This window comes from Leucopleurus acutus (assembly GCF_964270905.1).
Source record: "Leucopleurus acutus genome assembly, chromosome: 5".
Lineage (NCBI taxonomy): Eukaryota > Metazoa > Chordata > Mammalia > Artiodactyla > Delphinidae > Leucopleurus > Leucopleurus acutus.
The window spans coordinates 38,948,595-38,974,767 of record NC_139147.1 but is presented as its reverse complement, the minus strand read 5'-3'; the positions used below and the strand labels follow the sequence as shown (position 1 = coordinate 38,974,767).

Here is a 26,173-nt window from a genome sequence, read left to right as displayed (position 1 = left end):
CATGGAAACAACCTAAGTGTCCATTTACAAATGAATGGATAAAGAAAATAAATTCCAAATGTAATGGAATACTATTCAGTCATTAAAAAAAAGAAGGAAATCCTGCCATTTGTGACAATATGGATGGACCTTGAGGGTATTACGCTAAGTGGAAAAGTCAAACAGAGAAAGACGGATACTATATGACTTCACTTATATGTGTAATCTAAGAAAAAACTGAACTCATAGAAACTGACAGTTCTCCTTTAATCAAATGCTTGCAAACAATTCTCAAAACCTGCTTTCAGGGAAGAAAGGATAAATGAATCATGAATTTCTGTCTTCAAAGGGTTCAGTCTTGTGTAATTGTTAATGATAAGAATGGTTATTAGTATCTATCACCATGTGTTAACAATGTCCTAGTTACTTTACGTAGATTTACTATAATCCTCATAAGAACATGGTGAGTATAATTTTTAAAAATATAATGCAGATAATAATATAGAAGATTAGAGATGTATTCAAACCCTGGTCTGAATCCATAGTCAATGCTTTGCCCACTACCCCTTGTGTTCTAACATGATGAATATTTTCCTAGTTCTTCTATGTCAAAATTTTTAAATTTAAACATGATTTTATCTTAACATTATAAATTATTTTCAAAAAAGCTTTAATTATTTGTTTATTTTGGTGAAAACGTTGAACTTATGCTTTGTTGTCGTGAATACAATTAGAACATAGCTCTTGATAAGTGGTGTCTATGACTACCACAGCTTTTCTAAGATGAAGAATATATATTTTTTCTGACAAAATTTTGTAAAAGAAATAAAAGTTGTGAACCAAATAATAATAAATATTGTAAATTGTATCAAAATAAGTAGATCAGCAGTATGGTAAAAAAAGTCACTTAGTTTTTTAGTAAAAGTTTGTCATCTAAAAACATTAGAATAATACAATAATTTATATCATCCAATTATATAGACAACTCATTCTGATAGCATCTTTAATAAAAGTCAAACCATTAATACTTCTCAACTTTCTTCATATATTCCTCATTTGCTTGTTGCTATTTGAATTTACTAATTCTTATTTTAAAACTGATAGACTGGATAATCTTTGACCATAGACATCCTTAAAATTCTTTAAAGAAAAAGCAGGCACAATAAAACTATGATTAACTACATGTAAGTGAAATAATTAGAAATTGCATCCTTTCTACAAAGCCACATAAGGCCAACATTAAGATAACAGTTACATTAAGGATAATTTGAATTTCAGAAAATTCATCCTTAAAATACTGCTTAATAGAAGTATTTTATTATATTAAGAGGCAATATTTCTTCATATATAAGTTGGAATTTAAACACACAGATATAACTATATGCAAATATCTATACATTTCCATACATAAAATTATACTCCCCAAATCTAAACTGTCAATTTTTTCTCTGTTAGTGTTCATAAGCTTTAAGTCATATCTTAAAGCACATGGCTCTGTAAATATGTAATTAAATTTAGATATATATTTTAAATTTTGTGTATAGAAATGAAGTTAAAGATCTAGAAAAATTATTCAAGTTGCCAGTATTTAAAAAACTTTTTTTCTAAAATAATAATTCTCTCTTTTAGGAAATAATGAACAAACACCTGCAAAAATGAAATGGTTAACAGGAGATTACAGCAGTATAAGTCACTCCTGACACCGAACATTGCAGCATTCTTGATTGTACTCTGAATGATAAATCTTCAAGGTGGCAAAAAATGTTAGCACCATAAGATGCAATTTTAACAAAATGGAGGTTAGAGTTTACACATCGATTAAAGATAGCCTACACATATTCCAATTAGTACTTAAAATGTTCAAGCTTCTTAATAAAATAAGCTTAACCATAAAAATATTAACTGGTTTAGCAAGTCTTGATACAATTTGTGTTTCATCTTAATAAAGAGGGCCCCTAGGCTTTCTCTAATTGGAACCTAGAATGATTGAGTTTCTTGCTGCAAATGAATAAAAATCTTCCTTGCTATTCAGGCAACCAAAGGAGATCATTTAAAAAGTGGTTCCAGTCTACAGTTTCTACGTGATAAGGCTGAAAAAGAGTAGGAGCCAGACACCAGGAATAAGAGGACAGTGACACAGCATCAGGCATGAGATAATACTGTATAACTCTACAGCAAGAATATTAAGATAGCCAATCCAGAGAGTTGCCCCTTTCAAAGCAATTAATTTTCAACTAAAAGTAGAAAATCTTCTGAATGAGATGAAATTAAATTTATGTTTGTTACCAAATCTATAAGGCTGAAAAAGATGTTTTGTTTTCTTAGGTACCTAAAAATATTTGTGTAGCAGTTTCTTCCTAGGGTAAGCAAAAAACAACAAGAAAATAAAAGTGAAAAAAGGAACCAAATATGCTTGTATATTTATTCTCTTGTATTCTAACGTCTTGGTGAAGTTGTTTTTATCTTAACAGACTTTTAAAAAACTTTTATTGACTCACTGTTTTGTAGATATCTAATAGGAGAATCTCTGATATCTTTAACAATTCCTTATTTATAAACTAGTGTTGGAAAGAATTGCCACAACTTTCTCAGACTACCAGTTTATTTAATATTTGAACTAGATATAAACATAATTACTAATATCCACTGAAACTCCTGAGTTAGTCATTAGGGCATTTATTCTGTAAAGTTATGACACAGTAATAATCCCTCTAATTCTTCCAACTGTATATGGAATCATTCACTCCCTAGGTATTGATGAGAATACCTATTGATGAGACTATTGGTGAGCTTTGCCTTCATAGCTCCCATTTTCCCTTTTAGGCTCATGCTTGAGAAGAATAAAGAAGCAGCGGTTTAGTTATAGAAATATCAGTCCCACAATACAGATCTCCTAAGGAAAGAATTCTCCTAGTATCCTTACAAAGTGGACAAGAGTAAAAGGTCTTCCAAATTTTGGAATGGATACACTCTCCAGTATCTTCCTTTTCCCAAATGGCTATATCCCCCTTGAGTTCTGCAATGTCTTTTCCTTCAATAAGCACAGTACATGTTGGGTTCTAATTCTAAAATTAATCCTGTGAAAATTAAGTTACTTTTTCTAGATAAAAGAAAAAAAATAAGTCACTGTAATAGCATTCAAGTAAACATCTTGTTCTGGCTCAAAGGAAAAAGAAAGAAATTGCATACTACAATTACATATATCTTACATTTCCTTTAATATAAAACAAAGCATGAACTTATATTTAATAACTTGGGGCCTTATATGGCACATGAAGATGACTACTGCATTTATTTCAGTTTAGAAATTCCATGGGTGGCAGTAGATGTGATTGAAGCTTCAATACTCAGGAGATTTTTTTAAAGCCTAATTCCCCTTTATTTCTTATAATATTTTTACTCTAAAGTGAAAGAAGGTGGTGGGAGTTATGTAAACATCTTGATTCCTTTTTCTGCTTTAAGCAAACTTTTAAATCAAGAAATTATACTGCAGAGTCTGTATATAAAACCTCAGCATTCATGCTATCAAATTTTTAGAGAAATGGAGGGAGAGAACTTAAATGAAAATTAATTGAAAAGTGGGTTTGAAATTGGTTTCAAGTGCAGAATTTTAATTTTATTGGGTTCCCATAGGGAGGATTCTGAGAGAAATCTAGCCTAGGCAATCTCCATTGGGTAGATGGATATTGTATCCATAAACCACAGTCCAAACTTTGTCAATCAAGTGAGGAAGAAGAAAAAAGGAAAATAGGAAAACAGAAGCTGGGGTTGCTTGCTCCTTTTTTAAAATTTAAATACAAATACAAAGGAAGTTCAAAGAGTAGCCTTTCTCAAAGCCATGAAACCAATTCAAAACATAATTTTGTAATGAGTCTCAGTTGGAAGCAAAAGATATGGTAGATAAGCAGAAAGAGACTGAAAGGGATTACTTGTGGAGTTATTTATTATGTTGATCATTTCAAATTTAAAGATACATAAAGGATTATTTTGTTATTGAGGATCAAACGAGATGTTTCTGAACATAGTTTGTAAGTAACTTTCTATATATATTGAAAGGTATATTCTTAATTATTGTAAAAATATTGATCTAGGCCCTTGGAGAATACATATAAACTGTGATTTTTCCTCAGCTTTGATTGTTGTGTAACTTAATTATAATGAAATTTGTTTTCCTTTTATTCTGATATTGATTTTATACTTTTCATGGCAGCAATTCTTAAAACATCAAATAACTTTTACTATTAGCCAAGTTAACTTTGAATGTTTTACTTATCACAATTGAGGTTTGTTTTAAAACATAATCAATGAAACATTTATGTGTCTGTCTTTATACGTATAGTTTTGCTTAAGGGAAAACAAAACTTCAGAAACGTTTTATAGTAGAGTAATCTTCAATGAGTCTCGATGGGTTTAATTACCAGAAAATGTCCTACTCTTACACTTACATCTTAAGACAGGTAAGAGATCAATGAATATTTTTGTTGTTGCTGTTAATTAAAGTATACCTATATATTCTTGACTAGATACTTCATAAGATTACACAATTATTATCTAACAAGTATCTATAAACAAATCAGTGCAAGTTTTGAACCAAGAATTATGAGGGACATAGGAAAACTAAAATAATATCTGTTCTCTGAGATATTATACTTTAATAGTTTACATAAAATATGTTTAATCAAATATAACATTTGGCAGGACATGGTAAGTGGCATAAATGAGTTATAAAAAATCATAAAGATTCATCATATCTACATTAGGAACATTGCAACAGGCTTTATGAAAGATATAACTTTAGACTCATCTCTCTAATTATGGCAGGATTTTGAGCGGTAGAAATGGAAGATGACAGCTCAAGAGGAGTCAGAATCCTCGTTAGGATGCTTGCCTTCCAGAGGCCGTATTGTTGAATAGATGAATTTAAACATGGTGAATGCCTGGAAAGAGTATAAGGTTACTAGGTGATAGTGTTATTGGCTAAGATAACAAATTAGGAAAGGGCAAAGTTAAAAGTATTTGATGTGATAACTGAGCTGCGGGTAATAAAATCAATAAGAAGCTTAGTCTGAGACAAAGTTTTTTTTGGCAGTAGGCGGGCCTCTCACTGTTGTGGCCTCTCCCATTGCAGAGCACAGGCTCTGGACACGCAGGCTCAGCGGCCATGGCTCATGGGCCCAGCCGTGCCGCAGCATGTGGGATCTTCCCAGACCAGGACACGAACCCGTGTCCCCTGCCTCAGCAGGCGGACTCTCAACCACTGCGCCACCAGGGAAGCCCCCGAGACAAAGTTTTTAGGACATGAAGCTGAACATGAAAAAGTATTATTTTACTATTAGACCAGAAGACTGATGATGCCGTTAATATGGAATACAGAATGAAATATGGTAGGGAACATTCTGGTCATAAAGAGGAGGATGAACAAAAGCAAAGAAATGAAAAAGTTTGGAATAGAGAGGTGGGGGGTAAAAACAAAAACCTGTACATTTAAACCTGTACGTTTTTTAGCCTGGCACTCAACCCTGGCCTTGAGTATCAGATGGAAAACTCCAGACTTTCCTGAAAAATAAAAATGCTTTACTAACTCTTTTGAGAAGTAAATATTTCTGAGCAGAGTTTCCTTTAAGTATACCAATGTGAAATACCTGAAAAAGAAAAATTCAATGAAGAGACCATATATAGAGTTCTGAAGAGAGAAAACAAAGATTTACATGAAGTTGGAGTAATAATAAAGGCAAGCACAGAATAATAGAATATAATAGAAAAGCTCTTGGGAAAGTAAACATAACTTTTTGGAGCTAGAAAATGTATGGTGTTAGTGAGAACAGAGGAGAAACTCTCCTTATGGAGTCTAGTCTGTATGAAAACAATCTTAGTCCTGAATAGGAAAAAATAACAATGCAAGACCAACCAACTAACCAACCAAATGACAAACAAACAAAACATAAACCAGGGGAAGGCGGAAGATGGCGGAAGAGTAAGACGCGGAGATCACCTTCCTCCCCACAGATACACCAGAAATACATATACACGTGGAACAACTCCTACAGAACACCTACTGAAGGCTGGCAGAAGACCTCAGACCTCCCAAAAGGCAAGAAACTCCCCACGTACATGGGTAGGGCAAAAGAAAAAACAGAGACAAAAGAATAGGGACGGCACCTGCACCAGTGGGAGGGAGCTGTGAAGGAGGAAAAGTTTCCACACACTAGGAAGCCCCTTCGCGGGCGGAGACTGCGGGAGGCGGAGGGGGGAGCTTCGAAGCTGCGGAGGAGTGCACAGCAACGGGTGCGGAGGGCAAATCGGGGAGATTCCCCGCGACCGGCACTCACCAGCCCGAGAGGCTTGTCTGCTCACCCGCCGGGGCGGGCGGGGCTGCGAGCTGAGGCCGGAGCGCAGGGAGAGGACTGGGGTTGGCGGCTTGAACATAGCCTGAAGGGGTTAGTGCACCACAGCTAGCCGGGAGGGAGTCCGGGGAAAAGCCTGCACCTGCCGAAGAGGCAGGAGACTTTTCCTTCCCTCTTTGTTTCCTGGGGCGTGAGGAGAGGGGTTTAAGAACGCTGCTTAAAGGAACTCCAGAGACGGGCGCGAGCCGTGGCTAAAAGCGCGAACCCCAGAGACGGGCGCGAGCCGCGGCTGAAAGCGCGGAATCCAGAGACGGGCGGGAGACGTTAAGGCTGCTGCTGCCGCCACCGAGGGGCCTGTGTGCGAGCACAGGTCACTCTCCACACCCCTCTTCCGCGGAGCCTGTGCAGCCCGCCACTGCCACGTTCCCGGGATCCAGGGACAACTTCCCCGGGACAGCGCACAGCGCGCCTCAGGCTGGTGCAAAGTCACGCCGGCCTTTGCCACCGCAGGCCCGCCCCGCACTCTGTGCCCCTGGGTCCCCGCCGGCCTGAGTGCGCCAGAGCCCCCAATCAGCGGCTCTTTTAACCCCATCCTGTCTGAGCAAAAAACAGACGCCCTCCAGCGATCTACACGCAGTGGCAGGGCCAAATCCAAAGCTTAGCCCTGGGAGCTGTGAGAACAAAGAAGAGAAAGGGAAATCTCTCCCAGCAGCCTCAGAAGCAACGGATTAAAGCTCCACAATCAACTTGATATACCCTGCATCTATGGAATACCTGAATAGACAACCAATCATCCCAAATTAAGGAAGTGGACTTTAGGAGCAAGATCTATGATTTTTTCCCCTTTCCTCTTTTTGTGAATGTGTATGTGTATGCTTCTGTGTGAGATCTTGTCTGTATAGTCTTGCTTCCACCATTTGTCCTAGGGTTCTATCCGTCCATGTTTTTTTTTATTTTTTTTTCTTAATAATTAATTTTAATAACAATATTATACTTTACCTTCGTTCTTTCTTTCTTTCTTTCCGTCCTTCCTTCCCTCCTTTAGACAACGAATCATCCCAAATTGAGGAGGTGGTCTCTGACAGCAAGATTTAGGATTTTTCCCCATTTACCTCTTTTAGTGAGGGTGTATGTGTATGCTTCTGTGTAAGATTTTGTCTGTATAGCTTTGCTGCCAACATTTGTCCTAAGGTTCTTTCCGTCCCTTTTTTTTTTTTTCTAAATAAGAATTTTTTAATTCAATAACTTTATTATACTTTATTTTATTTTTACTGTATCTTCTTTCTTTGTCTTTTTTCCTTCTTTCCCTCCTTCCTTCCTTCCTCCCTCCCTCCCTCCCTCCTTTCTTTCCTTCTTGCCTTCTTTCCTTCTTTGCTTCTTTCTTTCTTTCTTCCTTCCTTCCTACCCTCCTTTCCTTCTTTCTTTCCTCATACTTCTACTAATTCCCTCTACTTTTTCTCCCTTTTATCCTGAGCCGTGTGGATGAAAAGCTTTTGGTGCTCCAGCCAGGAGGCAGGGCTCTGCCTCTGAGGTAGGAGAGCCAACTTCAGGACACTGATCAACAAGAGACCTCCCAGCTCCACATAATATCAAACGGCGAAAATCTCCCAGAGACCTCCATCTTAACACCAGCACCCAGCTTCACTCAACGACCAGCAAGCCACAGTGCTGGAAAACCTATGCCAAACAACTAGCAAAACAGGAACACAACCTCACCCATTAGCAGAGAGGCTGCCTAAAATCATAATAAGGCCACAGACACCCCCAAACACACCACCAGACGTGAACCTGCCCACTAGAGAGACAAGATCCAGACTCATCCACCACAACACAGGCACTAGTCCCCTCCACCAGGAAGCCTACACAACCCACTGAACCAACTTTAGCCACTGGAGACAGACATCAAAAACAGGAGGAACTACGAACCTGCAGCCTGCAAAAAGGAGACCCCAAACACAGTAAGATAAGCAAAATGAGAAGACAGAAAAACACACAGCAGATGAAGGAGCAAGATAAAAATGCACCAGACCTAACAAATGAAGAGGAAATAGGCAGTCTACCTGAAAGAGAATTCAGAATAATGATAGTAAGGTTGATCCGAAATCTTGGAGATAGAATGGACAATAGATTGGACAAAATGCAAGAATCAGTTAACAAGGACCTAGAAGAACTAAAGATGAAACAAGCAACGATGAACAACACAATAAATGAAATTAAAAGTACTCTAGATGGGATCAATAGCAGAATAACTGAGGCAGAAGAACGGATAAGTGACCTGGAAGATAAAATAGTGGAAATAACTACTGCAGAGTAGAATAAAGAAAAAAGAATGAAAAGAACTGAGGACAGTCTCAGAGACCTCTGGGACAACATTAAACGCACCAACATTCGAATTATAGGGGTTCCAGAAGAAGAAGAGAAAAAGAAAGGGACTGAGAAAATATTTGAAGAGATTATAGTTGAAAACTTCCCTAACATGGGAAAGGAAATAGTTAATCAAGTCCAGGAAGCACAGAGAGTCCCATACAAGCTAAATACAAGGAGAAATATGCCAAGACACATATTAATCAAACTGTCAAAAATTAAATACAAAGAAAGCATATTAAAAGCAGCAAGGGAAAAACAACAAATAACACATAAGGGAATCCCCATAAGGTTAACAGCTGATCTCTCAGCAGAAACCCTACAAGCCAGAAGGGAGTGGCAGGACATACTGAAAGTGATGAAGGAGAAAAACATGCAGCCAAGACTACTCTACCCAGCAAGGATCTCATTCACATTTGATGGAGAAATTAAAACCTTTACAGACAAGCAAAAGCTGAGAGAGTTCAGCACCACCAAACCAGCTTTACAACAAATGCTAAAGGATCTTTTCTAGGCAAGAAACACAAGAGAAGGAAAAGACCTATAATAACGAACCCAAAACAATTTAGAAAATGGGAATAGGAACATACATATCGATAATTACCTTAAATGTAAATGGACTAAATGCGCCCACCAAAAGACACAGATTAGCTGAATGGATACAAAAACAAGACCCTTATATATGCTGTCTACAAGAGACCCACTTCAGACCTAGAGACACATACAGACTGAAAGTAAGGGGATGGAAAAAGATATTCCATGCAAATGGAAGCCAAAAGAAAGCTGGAGTAGCAATTCTCATATCAGACAAAATAGACTTTAAAATAAGGACTATTAAAAGAGACAAAGAAGGACACTACATAATGATCAAGGGATCGATCCAAGAAGAAGATATAACAATTGTAAATATTTATGCACCCAACATAGGAGCACCTCAATACATAAGGCAAATACTAACAGCCATAAAAGGGGAAATCGACAGTAACACATTCATAGTAGGGGACTTAAACACCCCACTTTAACCCATGGACAGATCATCCAAAATGAAAATAAATAAGGAAACACAAGCTTTAAATGATACATTAAACAAGATGGACTTAATTGATATTTATAGGACACTCCATCCAAAAACAACAGAATACACATTTTTCTCAAGTGCTCATGGAACATTCTCCAGGATAGATCATATCTTAGGTCACAAATCAAGCCTTGGTAAATTTAAGAAAATTGAAATTGTATCAAGTATCTTTTCTGACCACAACGCCATGAGACTAGATATCAATTACAGGAAAAGATCTGTAAAAAATACAAACACATGGAGGCTAAACAATACACTACTTAATAATGAAGATATCACTGAAGAAGTCAAAGAGGAAATCAAAAAATACCTAGAAACAAATGACAATGGAGACACAATGACCCAAAACCTGTGGGATGCAGCAAAAGCAGTTCTAAGGGGGAAGTTTATAGCAATACAAGCCCACCTTAAGAAGCAGGAAACATCTCGAATAAACAACCTAACCTTGCACCTCAAGCAATTAGAGAAAGAAGAACAAAAAAAAAACCCAAAGCTAGCAGAAGGAAAGAAATCATAAAAATCAGATCAGAAATAAATGAAAAAGAAATGAAGGAAACAATAGCAAAGATCAATAAAACTAAAAGCTGGTTCTTTGAGAAGATAAACAAAATAGATAAACCACTAGCCAGACTCATCAAGAAAAAAAGGGAGAAGACTCAAATCAATAGAATTAGAAATGAAAAAGGAGAGGTAACAACTGACACTGCAGAGATAAAAGAGATCATGAGAGATTACTACAAGCAACTCTATGCCAATAAAATGGACAATCTGGAAGAAATGGACAAATTCTTAGAAATGCACAACCTGCCAAGACTGAATCAGGAAGAAATAGAAAATATGAACAGACCAATCACAAGCACTGAAATTGAAACTGTGATTAAAAACCTTCCAACAAAGAAAAGCCCAGGACCAGATGGCTTTACAGGCAAATTCTATCAAACATTTAGAGAAGAGCTAACACCTATCCTTCGCAAACTCTTCCAAAATATAGCAGAGGGAGGACCACTCCCAAACTCCTTCTACGAGGCCACCATCACCTTGATACCAAAACCAGACAAGGATGTCACAAAGAAAGAAAACTACAGGCCAATATCACTGATGAACATAGATGCAAAAATCCTCAACAAAATACTAGCAAACAGAATCCAACAGCACATTAAAAGGATCATACACCATGATCAAGTGGGGTTTATTCCAGGAATGCAAGGATTCTTCAATATACGCAAATCTATCAATGTGAGAAATCATATTAACAAATTGAAGGAGAAAAACCATATGATCATCTCAATAGATGCAGAGAAAGCTTTTGACAAAATTCAACACCCATTTATTATAAAAACCCTGCAGAAAGTAGGCATAGAGGGAAATTTCCTCAACATAATAAAGGCCATATATGACAAGCCCACAGCAAACATCATCCTCAATGGTGAAAAACTGAAAGCATTTCCACTAAGATCAGGAACAAGACAAGGTTGCCCACTCTCACCACTATTATTCAACATAGTTTTGGAAGTTTTAGCCACAGCAATCAGAGAAGAAAAGGAAATAAAAGGAATCCAAATCGGAAAAGAAGAAGTAAAGCTGTCACTGTTTGCAGATGACATGATCCTATACATAGAGAACCCTAAAGATGCTACCAGAAAACTACTAGAGCTAATCAATGAATTTGGTAAAGTGGCAGGATACAAAATGAATGCACAGAAATCTCTGGCATTCCTATATACTAATGATGAAAAATCTGAAAGTGAAATCAAGAAAACACTCCCATTTACGATTGCAACAAAAAGAATAAAATATCTAGGAATAAACCTACCTAAGGAGACAAAAGACCTGTATGCAGAAAATTATAAGACACTGATGAAAGAAATTAAAGATGATACAAATAGATGGAGAGATATACCATGTTCTTGGATTGGAAGAATCAACATTGTGAAAATGACTCTACTACCCAAAGCAATCTATAGATTCAATGCAATCCCTATCAAACTACCACTGGCATTTTTCACAGAACTAGAACAAAAAATTTGACAATTTGTATAGAAACACAAAAGACCCCAAATAGCCAAAGCAATTTTGAGAACGAAAGAAGGAACTGGAGGAATCAGGCTCCCTGACTTCAGACTATACTACAAAGCTACAGTTATCAAGACGGTATGGTACTGGCACAAAAACAGAAAGATAGATCAATGGAACAGGATAGAAAGCCCAGAGATAAACCCATGCACATATGGACACCTTATCTTTGATAAAGGTGGCAGTAATGTACAATGGAGAAAGGACAGCCTCTTCAATAAGTGGTGCTGGGAAAACTGGACAGGTACATGTAAAAGTATGAGATTAGATCACTCCCTAACACCATACACAAAAATAAGCTCAAAATGGATTAAAGACCTAAATGTAAGGCCAGAAACTATCAAACTCTTAGAGGAAAACATAGGCAGAACACTCTATGACATAAATCACAGCAAGATCCTTTCTGACCCACCTCCTAGAGTAATGGAAATAAAAACAAAAATAAACAAATGGGACCTAATGAAACTTCAAAGCTTTTGCACAGCAAAGGAAACCATAAACAGGACCAAAAGACAACCCTCAGAATGGGAGAAAATATTTGCAAATGAAGCAACCGACAAAGGATTAATCTCCAAAATTTACAAGCAGCTCATGCAGCTCAATAACAAGAAAACAAACAACCCAATCCAAAAATGGGCAGAAGACCTAAATAGACATTTCTCCAAAGAAGATATACAGACTGCCAACAAACACATGAAAGAATGCTCAACATCATTAATCATTAGAGAAATGCAAATCAAAACTACAATGAGATATCATCTCACACCAGTCAGAATGGCCATCATCAAAAAATCTAGAAACAATAAATGCTGGAGAGGGTGTGGAGAAAAGGGAACACTCTTGCACTGCTGGTGGGAATGTGAATTGGTTCAGCCACTATGAAGAACAGTATGGAGGTTCCTTAAAAAACTACAAATAGAACTACCATATGACCCAGCAATCCCACTACTGGGCATATACCCTGAGAAAACCAAAATTCAAAAAGAGTCATGTACCAAAATGTTCATTGCAGCTCTATTTACAATAGCCCGGAGATGGAAACAACCTAAGTGCCCGTCATCGGATGAATGGATAAAGAAGATGTGGCACATATATACAATGGAATATTACTCAGCCATAAAAAGAAACGAAATTGAGCTATTTGTAATGAGGTGGATAGACCTAGAGTCTGTCATACAGAGTGAAGTAAGTCAGAAAGAAAAAGACAAATACCGTATGCTAACACATATATATGGAATTTAAGAAAAAAAATGTCATGAAGAACCTAGGGGTAAAGCAGGAATAAAGACGCAGACCTCCTAGAGAACGGACTTGAGGTTATGGGGAGGGGGAAGGGTGAGCTGTGACAGGGCGAGAGAGAGTCATGGGCATATACACACTAACAAACGTAGTAAGGTAGATACCTAGTGGGAAGCAGCCGCATGGCACAGGGATATTGGCTCGGTGCTTTGTGACAGCCTGGAGGGGTGGGATAGGGAGGGTGGGAGGGAGGGAGACGCAACAGGGAAGACATATGGGAACATATGTTTATGTATGACTGATTCACTTTGTTATAAAGCAGAAACTAACACACCATTGTAAAGCAATTATACCCCAATAAAGATGTTAAAAAAAAAAAAAAAACATAAACCAGGGTGGAAACAAACTGAGATACAGTGGAAAGGAAAAATTGATGATTTCAGTTTAAGAAACTCTAAATGCAAGTGCTAGAAGAAAATAAAGAAATACATCTCGGGGCTTCCCTGGTGGCGCAGTGGTTAAGAATCTGCCTGCCAATGCAGGGGACAGGGGTTCAATCCCTGGTCTGGGAAGATCCCACTTTCTGCGGAGCAACTAAGCCTGTGCGTCACAACTATTGAGCCCGCGAGCCCCAATTACTGAGCCTGCATGCCACAATTACTGAAGCCCGCGTGCCTAAAGCCTGTGCTCTGCAACAAGAGAAGCCACCGCAATGAAGAGTAGCCCCCGCTTGCCGCAACTAGAGAAAGCCCACACGCAACAACGAAGACCCAACGGAGCCAAAAAACAAAAGTTTTGCTTTTCTGATATGTGGAAATGTGCCCCATGTATTTTCATAAATGTTTAAAATATATGATTATATGTACACATTTCTGCCCCCTATAGCTCTTTAACAGAATATTTAGAATAATTATTTTTGCATAATCTGTATTTTGATACAGCTGGTATCATCATTTATGAAGTTGGCTCTGTCCTGATATTTCAAATATTTAGGGCTGGAATAATACAGTAAGCGAAGAGGGAAAAAAAGGAAAAGGAGACTTGAAGAAATTATGCAGGTGAAGAAAATTTAACTACTCTTTAATGTATATAATTTTCCATTGTATTTCTAGCCTGTTGCAGTTATTTGTATTTCATTTAATAAATATGTATTTGTGTATTTGTGTGTGTAAGAGAGAGAGAAAGAGTGAAATAGTTCCTTAGCTTTTTTTCCTCATTGGTCTCCACTCCCTTCTGATTTTAGTGGTTTCTGGACGTGTTCTTCAGTCTCTTGCTATATCCACATAATTCTTAAGGGTTAGTCTTTGCTCAGAATAGATATTTCCTATACTTGAAAAATTCTTTTTATGAAAAGCAATGATTTTTTCCCTTCTATTTGCAGTTTGAGAATCCCAGTGATTCCTGTTGAAAGTCTCAACAATGAAAGCCCCTACTCAAATATCACCATCAGTACTTCTGCCTGATAGGGTCAAAGGTGTTTAATGCAGTGATAAATGAAGTCAGTTTGAAGCGGGAAATCAAGCCTACCTATTTCATTAAATTGCAAGGTGAAAGTCTGATTCTGAATTTATCTACTCAGGTAAATTCCTGAAATCAACTATTGCACTAGTATAGTGTCAAGTAGGAGGAGTCTCATTACATTAAAGATTAGATTCAGATGGGACAATAAAATCAATGTTAACTTCATCATTAGATTTAAAATGTCAATAGAAAATGAGAAATGGATTTCTTCTACCCTGATTAATCTGAGCATATGTTACTTGATTCTGACTTTTTAAGGTACTTCTTGCCTACAAGTTTAGAAACTTGTAGTAGAAATAGAAAATAAACTATATGCAAGAGGTAAGTGCCTTTAGAGACTTGAAAATAATGGCACCTTTTAGAGTGCCTGTGAAATCCTGCACCACTTTTTACTGATAAGGTAGTGTTCATTGATAATTATTTTAACATTTTTGAAAAACAAAACATTCATACTACAAACTGTATAATTCCAGATGCTTTGTGGCACAAGAAATAAAAGATTATCCCCAGAAAAGATAAGATTGCTACGATCCTGAAGGAGTGACAGATTTTAGCACTGAAGAAAAAATATTCAAGATTGTGACAAATGCTTAAGCTAATCTGTCAAGGACTTTGTGCTAAAGCAAAACAATTACCCATGCCTTATCTACACTTAACATTTTTTTTCCCTTTGGTAAACACGGAATATTAATTCCTGGTTAAAAGATCAAGAAATCTTGAGTAAACATTCATTCCCTCATCCAAGCAATAATAATTCCCTCTTTGTATGTACATTAACCTCAAAATCTCTATGATATTTTAAAAAATAATGTCTTAAGAAAATATTGTTTTCAATTTCTTTGAAACTTAGGAACTCCTTGAAACCTCCTTTGACTAAGATAGACTCTGGAACATTTTCATGTTTTTCAAATCAATAACTTATGAGTCTGAGTTTCTCAGAATTTCCCACCTTATCAACCTGTGTACATTATAAGGACAATTTGTTACCATATAAAATGTATCTACAAGCATCCTAATCAGTCAGATGCCTGAAAACCATTCAGTTCAAGGGCACATTGCAATGACAGGGTCCTATTCTCCATATAAGAGTTACTTTACAACCATTACTTTCACTACTATAAAATTGTGCTAACTAACCTTATAAGATCTAATACTTATGTTAAACACTGTGTCACCATTATAGAACTGTTTCTGTTCCACGACTTCTTTCTTTTCTAATATTAAAACCAATGGTCTTGGAAAAGTAAAAGTAAAGTGCACGTCATTTATCTGGTAGCTGGGGAATTAAATGCTTCATGTAAGTAAATGCTGAAGATAATTGAAATTTAAGATTAAAACATTTGCAAGTATATTTTAATCATTTGGATGAAATCCTTCTCAAAGGATCAAACTTTTCTGCATTATTAAACAGAACATACTTAGTGCCATTCAACTGTTTTTTTTGGAGCTAAGATCTCCTCAGTTTGAACATACATTTTTGTGTAGTGACAGTTTTAGAGAAACTGAAGTGATTAGGATTTAGCATGTTCTTTTCCTGAATGTCCCCAAGATCCAGCTTCACCACAGTTGGTGTTAATGTAACAATTTTCAAATCTTTTGAAATGTGACCTACAGGAAAAGATATATTTTACAGCTTTACACAATGCAGAAACATATACACACAGGAAATAAAAGCTTGCTCTTTCTAATGTACTGTAACATCTTCTTTCTTTTTCTTCCTTCCTTTCTTATTCTATTATTTTTCCATTTTATTTTTGTTTTTTAAAAACGGTTTTTCAAATTAATCTGATGACTCATTAAAAGCCACAACCAGCTATTTGAAAAACACTGCATTTGTGACCCACAGTGAGAGCTCCTGTGGCCTCTAGGTCTTTTTGTCCCTATACTGGAAAGCTATTATACTTTTAATCTTGCTTTTTTTTTTTTTTTAATGCGGTACGTGGGCCTCTCACTCTTGTGGCCTCTCCCGCTGCGGAGCACAGGTTCCGGACGCACAGGCCTAGTGGCCATGGCTCACAGGCCCAGCCGCTCCGCGGCATGTGGGATCTTCCCGGACCGGGGCACGAACCCATGTCTCCTGCATTGGCAGAAGGACTCTCAACCACTGTGCCACCAGGGAAGCCCTTAATCTTGCTTCTTGATGGTCACCTCACTATATTCATCTCTGTACTTGTAATTTTGAGTGGTGGTGTTGAAATCCATCACAGCTCACCATTCTAGAGAAATCTGCTGGTCACAAGTCACAAGAGTTGCTGTTCTTTTCTCCTGTCTTTTTTATTTTCTCTGTCTCTCTCTTCTTTCTCCTTTCCTTGAAGCATCCCAGATGTTTCCAGTATTTTGAATTTGAAAGAGTTGGGCTTTAAGGCCATCAACAATCACTGACATATTCTACTAATTCTAACTGGAAACATTTGTAAATGTTCATATTTTCTACAACTTGGGACACTGCTGTTTAAATTTTTTTCAAACTTTGAAGTTTAGGGGTTCCTGTATGATTGAGGTTATATCTAGAAAAGTGAATCAATATATACCACACTTTGTAAAAACACATATAATGCAAGAAAATTTCTTTAGATTGTTTGAATAAATGGCTTTCCAAGGTATAAAAATTTTCTCAGTTTCACCATTAATTGAAATAATACTAAATATCTCCAGTGATTCTGAATTTTATTTTTTCACAGTTTGTTCTCTCCATATATTTGCAAAAATGATAATCAAATTATTTACCACAAGCACAAAATGACACACTTCTCAGTAAGTTGAATGGTGATCACCAGAAGGATACTATCTCTAACGTTAGGACATGTATTATGGAAACAAATTGCAAAGAGAAAAAACAAATCTTACTGAATGGCACTTGTTGAGCAATAAGTTAACATGTTCTTTAATCAAGGATGAAGTATGATATTTCAGCTCTTTTACATGTTAAGAGTGATTTTTGTTTCTGCACATTTCCTACAATTACCATTTTGATGACTGTTTTTATATAAACACAAATGAATGTTTACAGATCTTTAAATAAAGAGTAAAATGCTTAGATGTAATCTCATAATTAATATATTAAAAAGAAACAGAGATTTTAAAATCCATGAGCCCAATATACACATCTTAAAATCTAATCAAGGATATGACATTATCACTCCACAATGTCTTAAACATATTGAGACATTTTAGTGTTAGAGTTTCCCACTGAACATTTACAAAATAATTGGGGTTTTGTTGCAAGAAAATTGCTTACCTGGAAATGTTCAAGAAGTACATTTCCTCTTTGGATCTATAATCATGATTCTGCAAGCTCTTATGGGACTTTCACAAGACATAGGCACATTTAACTGAAAATGATTGAGTGCCCAACACACCACAGATGCCCAGCCTAAATAACAGCAGTGGAGATTACCGAGAGTCAGCTTCTTGTTTCAAAAACAAAACCAAATATATTCGGTCTCATTTCCAAGATAACCACTTGTGTGTTTCCAGAAAGTCAACATGGGATTAAATTTTGAAGCCATGAGATGGAAGCAAAAGACCATATGGGCCTCAGAAGAGAAACTTGTATGAAAAGGACAGCACATGGATATATTTTTTTTAATTATGAAAACTTGGAGCGAATTTCCCAATATTATTCCTTTGAAAACACTTTAGAAAAAACTGACTACAATGCCTTTAATTAATTAATTGAGACAACTTTATATCTCTCTAGAGATCAGAACACAAGGGGGGAAAATCTAAATGCTCTGTAACTTTTATCATCCAAGGACTGACTTTGTGAGAGTATGTATATAGTAGGTCTGTCCCCTCATTATGTTTATTCCACCAATTTTTTTGGTGACATATTAAGCGTAGTATTTAGCAAGAAAGACATACTTTGGGGGAGTGTTCACTTTGAACTTCCTGCTTATTCTATTTACCCTCTAAGCCTGTGCATTGTATTTCATTACATTGGTATTACGTTTGCAGGTATTGCTTTGTAGTTATAACCCGCAGTCTTAATCTTCTCAAACATATCAAATTAAGAATATAATATAATTAGCTTTTTAAAAACAAATATATTTAATAATCAGAACTATTTAGATATATTTAGAAATTCTTTAGATACTATTTAGGTATGCTAATACAGGTTTTTTATAATTATTTAGTTTTTATAATTATTTAGTTAAAATATGGGCATTCCTAAAAGTTTATAAGTATGTTCTCATTCTTGCCAACTTCTCTGGGTTATTGTGAAAAGTCAATATGATAGGAGAACTAAAAACACTATGTAAATAAGGAAACATAACCATCAGAGTTGTTAAAATTTTTAAAAAGTGTCTTTGTAATCTACCATTTATCAACTGAGTGACTAGAAAAGGTCATATGACCTCCACAAGACTTACTGTCCTTATCTACAAAATGAAAACAATTATAAGAGTCTTTGTAAACCTTTTACAACAGGATAGTTGTGTGGTTAAAATAAGACTAGCATGAGTGAACTTGAAACCTATGCCAAAATGAGGCCTTATACATCACAGACTCTGGATTCTCAACCACTCATGAACCATGCTATTCACTTAGTTCTGGTTTCCCTAGAGCTCTTGCTTTGGCTTTCTGTCAAAACTAGCTACCTGGTTAATCTCTATTTCATCCCAGCTGAACTCCTTTACAATGTTGCCTTTTCCACATTTGTGGAACCAGAACTCATTCTCTACCCCTTCCAGTCCTTCCAATTGTTCTAAATTTTTTTCTACCTTAACAGTATGGAGGGGCTATTCCTATGTCTCAGGACTTTTCCACTTCTAGCTATATTACATTTTACCCCCTGACAAGGGTTCATGCCTCTGTCCCTCTTCTCTACAGCTCATTATTACTATTTAACCTCAACAAAAATAGCCATGTTGCCCTGCCAGTTTTGCCATGACTTTAGTTTGGATTCCTTTGCTGTTCAAACATGCTTCGGAAAGTCACAGACCGTTGTCCTAGAATGTGTTTATTCTGCTTAGAACCTTGAATTTCAGAGCCATGGAAGAAATCTGAGATAGTAACTCAGTTCCCAGCGTTGCCATAGTAGCCCAATATCAGCATGTTTATTAAATATGTAATTAAGACTTCTGAGTTTAAAACTTGGTGAGACACACTGTATGTAATTTTTTGACAAAATAATAACTTATCCTCATGGCTATTATTTATTATGAAATTACTTGGAGGCAGAAATTGCATATATATTTTCATTAATATTTAAAACAATTTGTTTACTAGGTTTTATTTTCTAATTTTAGAGAATAAAAAATACTTGGTATACTTAACACTGGTAAACTGTGGACTTTGGGGTGAAAATGATAGGTCCGTATAGGTTCATTGTAATGAATATACCACTGCTGTGAGGGACGTCAATAGTGGGGGATGTTGGACATGAGTAGGAACGAAGGGTATATGGGAACCCTGTACTTTCCACTCAATTTCACTGTGAACCTAAAGCTCTCTAAAAAATAAAGTTTATTAATTAAAAAAACATTTTGGTGTGGTTACGTGACTTACTCAAGACCACTCAGGCCACAGATATCTACGGATTTATAATTCAAAGCTACTTTTATTTCTCTTTCTACTGCACCACACAGCTTTTTCTGCCCCAGAGCATGACAGCTTAGACAGTATATCTGAACATAAACACAGACCTTGATGATTAATTAGATGACTTTCTATAGCGCAGATGGCAGGAGAGAGACAAATACTGTGTAATTAACATCTACTAGGCATTAAGTCAAATCATATAAAATTGCCATCATTGTAGATCATATTCTTTTTCCCAAAATTTGTGAAAGGATAATCAAAATGGAGTCTATTTTGCTAAGAGAGTTCCCTAAAATGGAGCCAGGAGGCTATTACAAAGTATGACTTATGCCCATCTCAGCCTGAATAGAATCTAACCTTTTGATCTCTTATTGTCCTACTTAAGACATCTAGATCATCTGCCAGAAACTCAAGATAATTATTGGGCCCATACCCTAAAATAACTTGTGGCAGCCTGTCTACTTACTGGACTACCCTAAAATAACAGAGGATTCCTCAAGGACAGATATTTCCTGATTCACGTCAATCACAATTCTCACTAGGCAACTTTTAACAGCCTTGTGGCTTTTTGTCTTTATAAGCCCCTGACTCTTTCTCTTCCCTTGAACACTCTTTTGGTTTAACCAGAATCTGTGTCTCCTGAATTGCAATTCTTCAGAGCCCAAATAAACTATTTTATTATTTGCAGCCTTCTGCACTGTTTTTCTGTTGACAAATTCATATTTTCCTCTGTTTTGGGCTAAGACATTTCACTCTGGATTACTTGCCTTCTTTAACTCCTGTTTGTTTTGTCATTTCTTCTGGCTGTGATTGGATTATATGACAATTAGTAAATAACCTGTGATTTGTAAAAAGGTACATATTAGGCTGAGAAAACTGTTTTGCCTTAATTTGCATCTCATTTTTTAATCTCTATTATGCTAATAGGAAAATGCATCAGTGTGTTTTTATCAGATTTCTTCTTAAATTCTAGATCATTTTGAAAATGGATGTGTAAGTGTTCCTCTAAAACACCTCACTAGTTATTATATGATATGTGATCTGTTTTCCTAAAGATTAAAATCTTTCTTCTTATTCAGAATAGCGATGTTATGTGCAATGCAATTATGTATACTAGATTCATACCAAATTCATAAGAAAATGTGTGGTTACCAGCGGTAAAATAATAACTACAACATAAACATAATGCCAGGTATACAGAAAAAATTATCAATGACTATAATTATTTTCTTTTATAGAATAAATACCAAATATACATTTATTTGACTGAAAATGTCACATTGCTTTTGTGAAGTAAATTTACAAAGTGTTAAACATTTGATTAAAATGAATGATGATTCTTTAGCTATAGCATGTGGGGGGCAATCCCACACCTTTTAAGGTCATAACATTAATGTAATACAACAGCTTTTTCCCCCCTCTACTTCTATAAGCGGAGAATGCTGCTACCTGAAAGCTGTCTGGAAATTCAGCCAAAGAAAGAAGAAGGTTGCAAAAATTCTGGGAACTTTAAAGAAAAGTGGCTGGCATTAGCTTGGTCCTCACTTTAAACTAAAATTAAAACAATAGACAGACATGTACAGTAATCTCTCTTTTAAGGAAAGAATAGAATGCCTCTGTAGTAATGTCAAGTGGAACAATTTGGTCCTGGCCCAAGCTATGCAGCTGTTCCACAGGAAAACAGCAAAAGGCTTCAATCCAAAGCAGGCAAATAAGGCATGATTGTTTATAAACAGTCACTGTGGCCCTCATATTTAGAACAAGAAAAACAATATTAGCATACAGGAGGCCAGGTTAGGAACATGAGTCTCAGTATGAGTTGAGTCACACCATCATTTTGTGATTTATATAAAAGATAGTGGTGCTATTTTTTCTACTATTAACTTGCCTAATAACCGTGGGTAACTCATACTTTAGGAAATCATATATTGCTCAAACATTTTTAAAAAAACAATATTTGATCACAGATTAAGGAAATAATATGTCAGCTACAAAATGTAAAGAAATCATATACCTGTTATCCACTTCTGATTCTCACCTGCTCATCAAAGGGGGCTCGGGTAATTGGTAAGGATAATAGAAATCGGGTGTTTCAGGAGTCAATTAGAAGCTAAGACAGTATTGCTTCTCCGTGATTCCAAAATAACAAAATGGGGAATCAGGTGTAATAGCAGTAAAATAATGGAGAACTTTGACGGTGATTACCAGAGTAAAATAGGAAATTCGAACCTACCTGTTGGGTAAATGTGATATCACATACTTCATTTTTACTCCCACTCTTTACAGGCTTTTTTGATCCTATCTTAAAATATGGACAGCCTCTCTACTATTTTTTGTTTTAAAACTTCTGTTTGACATAACTTTCTTTTCTCATTCCTTTTCCACTTTTCATGATTCATTTTCTGAAATAGGTGTCCTTCCTGTTTTCTTTACTTCCCCACCACTTACTAACTCCCTGATTAATCCATTTCAATTTGTGTTCTGTTCTCTTTGCTCTAGTGAGACTTGTTTTCTTTATGATCAGTAAAATTTCCTTCTGGGAAAATCCAATGATTTCTTTTCAGTCTTCCCTTGTTTTATTTGTCCTATCTGCCTCAACTGGCACTGTTGGAGATCAAATATAAACTAGAGAGGCTAGAACTGAGACTGTCTTTAAAGAGGTTAATGTCTTCATTTATTGGAAATGATAGTTACTTTGAAAATGCAGAAGAGTGGATTTTAAGATAATTAGGAAGGGCATAAGAGAAGCAGTGGTCTAAAGGCAAAAATGAGTCAAAGAAGTTGGCTATACCTTTAATGTCAATGGCCTGGAGGTCTACAAGGAAAGAAAATGGTAAAAAGAGAGTTGGGAATGAGAATACAAGAGAATAAGTTAATGTATATTTACTTGTGGACCATAGCACATAGAATATAACATTATGATCTATAATGATAAAGATAGAAAATAATAATTTTAACCCTTCTGGAGCTTATGAGTGAATTGCCAGAGGATACTATACTAATTAGAGGATATTCTATATGGCTGTAAACTCATGCTAAAAATGGTCAGCTTGGTAGGAATTTGGCAAGTTGCCAGAAAGGGCAAATACAGCAGAAAGCCTGATAGAAGAGAACAGCAGCAGTAAAATGTGTCTTGAGACTAGCCAGTTCTTCACCTTCAAGCATCCAGAGCTTCGATTTCAGAGCTGCACGTTATTGTAGGGCCCATCCTAATTTTTCAAAAGTGACTTTGGCCAACATAGGTGACAATTTAGACTCAGCAATTGAAGTAGCAGAAAATAGCTGAAGGAATGTAATCTTTGGGCAATGATTGAACTAAGTTTACATCCTGACTCATCCATTTTAAATCTGGATGAATAAGGAAAGTCAGTTAATACTGAGCTTTAGTTTTCCTTTCTGTAAAACAAGGACCCTTTTTATTTCCATTACCTATAGCAAAGTGATACTAATCAGGATCCTTCTGAGAAAGGTGACGTTTTCTATTTCTTAAACTTCTGGAACCTTTGTATTCTTAAATAACATAAATAAATAAGAGATTGTGTTTTTCATGCATCGGCAGTGCAGAGGATTATTGCATATCCAAGCTTATTTCTAGGTAACTGAAACAGAGACCACAATAAGGCATATCTATTCAACCATATCTGAGCTGAGGGAAATGGACTACTTAAATAGCTAATTACATAGATCACAATCTAAGTACTCACCAAAAAAAAAAAAATGTGGATAGTGAGAGTGGATATGGAATCAAAGAGAAGATCTTTGATAGGTAATTAGATGCTATTTGAGCTGGAATGTATTTATTCCCAAGCATTCTATATATTATATTTCCCATCTTCACCTCATTTAAACGTGTAAATTGTACACATATGTACTTTGGGGCAGAACTATGGAGAGAAGGTAAAAGCAAAAATCCTTTGCTATTCCCTGATACTTTATCATATCTCCAAACACTGACCTCTGAGGTTATAAGGAGAAATGGAAGCTAAGGGCAGGGTGGGGGGGGTGGGGGGTGGGGGGGTGGGGAAAGAGGAACAGACAGAGTTGGAAAATAATAAGCAAAGGGAACAGGAGTGGAAATGGAAGGGAAAGTTAGGAAAGAAGCGCTGGTATTAGATATACAACATCGGGAGGAAAGAAACTGGATTTAAGTATGTCTAAAGCTGACTAGAGTCTATTACACTTCTTTCTTAGTTAAAGTACTGATCTTACAGCCAAAAGCTCTGTTGAAACTGTAGTACTGAAATGCACTGTCACATTTTGATAGTGCACTGCAGTTGAAAAATGTTTTCTGTAAGCAACTTAAACTTATCAAAGGGTAAGAACTATAAAAGTGAATTGTACAGGATATATGTAGTAAAGCTACTTTGAAAAAATTTGCTCCTTTCAAGGTCTAAAATGCCTTAAATGTTTCTTAAAAGATAGAAAAAAATAGATTAATTTACAAAATGCTCTTTAAGTCAGTATATTTTAAATCTCTAGAAAATAATTACTGGAAGAGAGAACAGTTCTAAAATAACAATACGGTGATAAAGAAAGTATGAGTTCACTTAGTGTGTTAAAAAGTATAAGACAATACAATTAAGGAAGTTGAAATTTCAGGCTTCTGTATTAAAATTACTAGAGAAAAATTCCTCATGTGATAATATGAAATCTACACTTAAATAACAAATGTTATTAGAAACAAATTTTTAGTAATTAAATTTGATTTGCTCAAAAGCTATCCCATATAGTTATGTATAGAGAACAATTAAATGCCTCCCATTAAAATTTAAACAGAAATGCAAATCAATTGGAAGCTTCTAAAAAGATCAAATAAGTGACTTTCAGCTCCATGTAGAATGCTACTATAGAAAGATCAAATCACTTCCAATGAAATAATCCTTATTTGGATACTCCATACTTGAATTTTCTATTAAATATAGATTTTCTATGAGTTAGCTGTTTATAAACATGAATGTCAAAAAGTAAAATTTTAGGGTTGAAGTGATGTTAGAACTCATTATTCTAACAATGAAATCACTTTATAATAGAAAATGTGGAGTCTGTGACCCTTTTCATTCACACTACCTCCAAACATATCACATTCACAAATTATGTCTCAGGGGCTACACTAGAGGTGTAGATTTGATCCCCCTTAGGAAAATGATTTTGCATGTAACTTTAAAACTTGGGCATATTTTGAGGATTCAATATTTTCAAAGTTTTTCATGAGAGAAGTTCAGCATGTGTAACTTCTACAATCTGATGATGTAAAAACAGTGACTGATTAAGCCTATACTCCTTTCAGGTTGAAATATCTTAGTAGGAAAAAAAAAGAAAGAAAGAAAGAAAAAGAACAAAAAAATCACAGTTGGAAGCCTCCCCAGAAACTTCACTAGATGACAAAATACAAGACCAATCTTCCACAAACACTTAATGAAGACATGGTTCAGGGGGTTTTCTGTTCTGAGATCACTTTGCCCACCAAGAAAAGACAAAAATAGTGGATTTCTGCAGTTAAAGACTGCAATCAAAGCAGGATACAAGAAAAGTAAAAAATTGTATTGCTCATTAAATCACTTACAGTGGTTTTCCTTTGGATTCACAAGTCAAAATTAAAGGCTGTCCTTCTTGTGGAAAAGGAGTGGATGGTATAATCTTAACTGATGGTGTATCTAGGAGAAAAGAAAAAGTAATATTAAAAAAGGTCATTACACACATATAAAACTATATATATGTTCAGGCCATTTCTTGTAATTGTATATATGTATACAATTGTGTATATTTATATAGATTTAGTGAAACAGGGTCTGCAATTTTAAGAAGCTACCATCCTGTCCAGGAAAAGCTTACAAAAATATCTGAATATCTTATGAGCACCACTGTGGTATTATTTCTGAAATCTGAATTTAAAAGTGAAATTGCAAAAAAGTGGTTCAGAGGAATATCAAGCATTTCATACAATTGTTTCTTCACCTATTTATAGATGGCTATGCATACTATTATTATGGACTGAATACGTTTATGTGCATTTGAATAACAACACTTTCAT

General features: G+C 35.8%; 1 protein-coding gene across 7 annotated transcripts in view; it reads right to left on the bottom strand.

Moving 5' to 3' along the window:
• The window catches only part of CADM2 (cell adhesion molecule 2), a gene marked incomplete at both ends in the record, with an annotated part of 1,072,922 nt that overhangs the window by 77,294 nt on the left and 969,455 nt on the right, over positions 1-26,173 (bottom strand). For all 7 annotated transcript variants that reach the window (XM_082839305.1, XM_082839307.1, XM_082839309.1 and 4 more), the window contains one exon: positions 25,706-25,796. In XM_082839305.1, the coding sequence (XP_082695431.1) occupies positions 25,706-25,796 (91 nt within the window). The remainder of the gene's footprint in view (positions 1-25,705; positions 25,797-26,173) is intronic.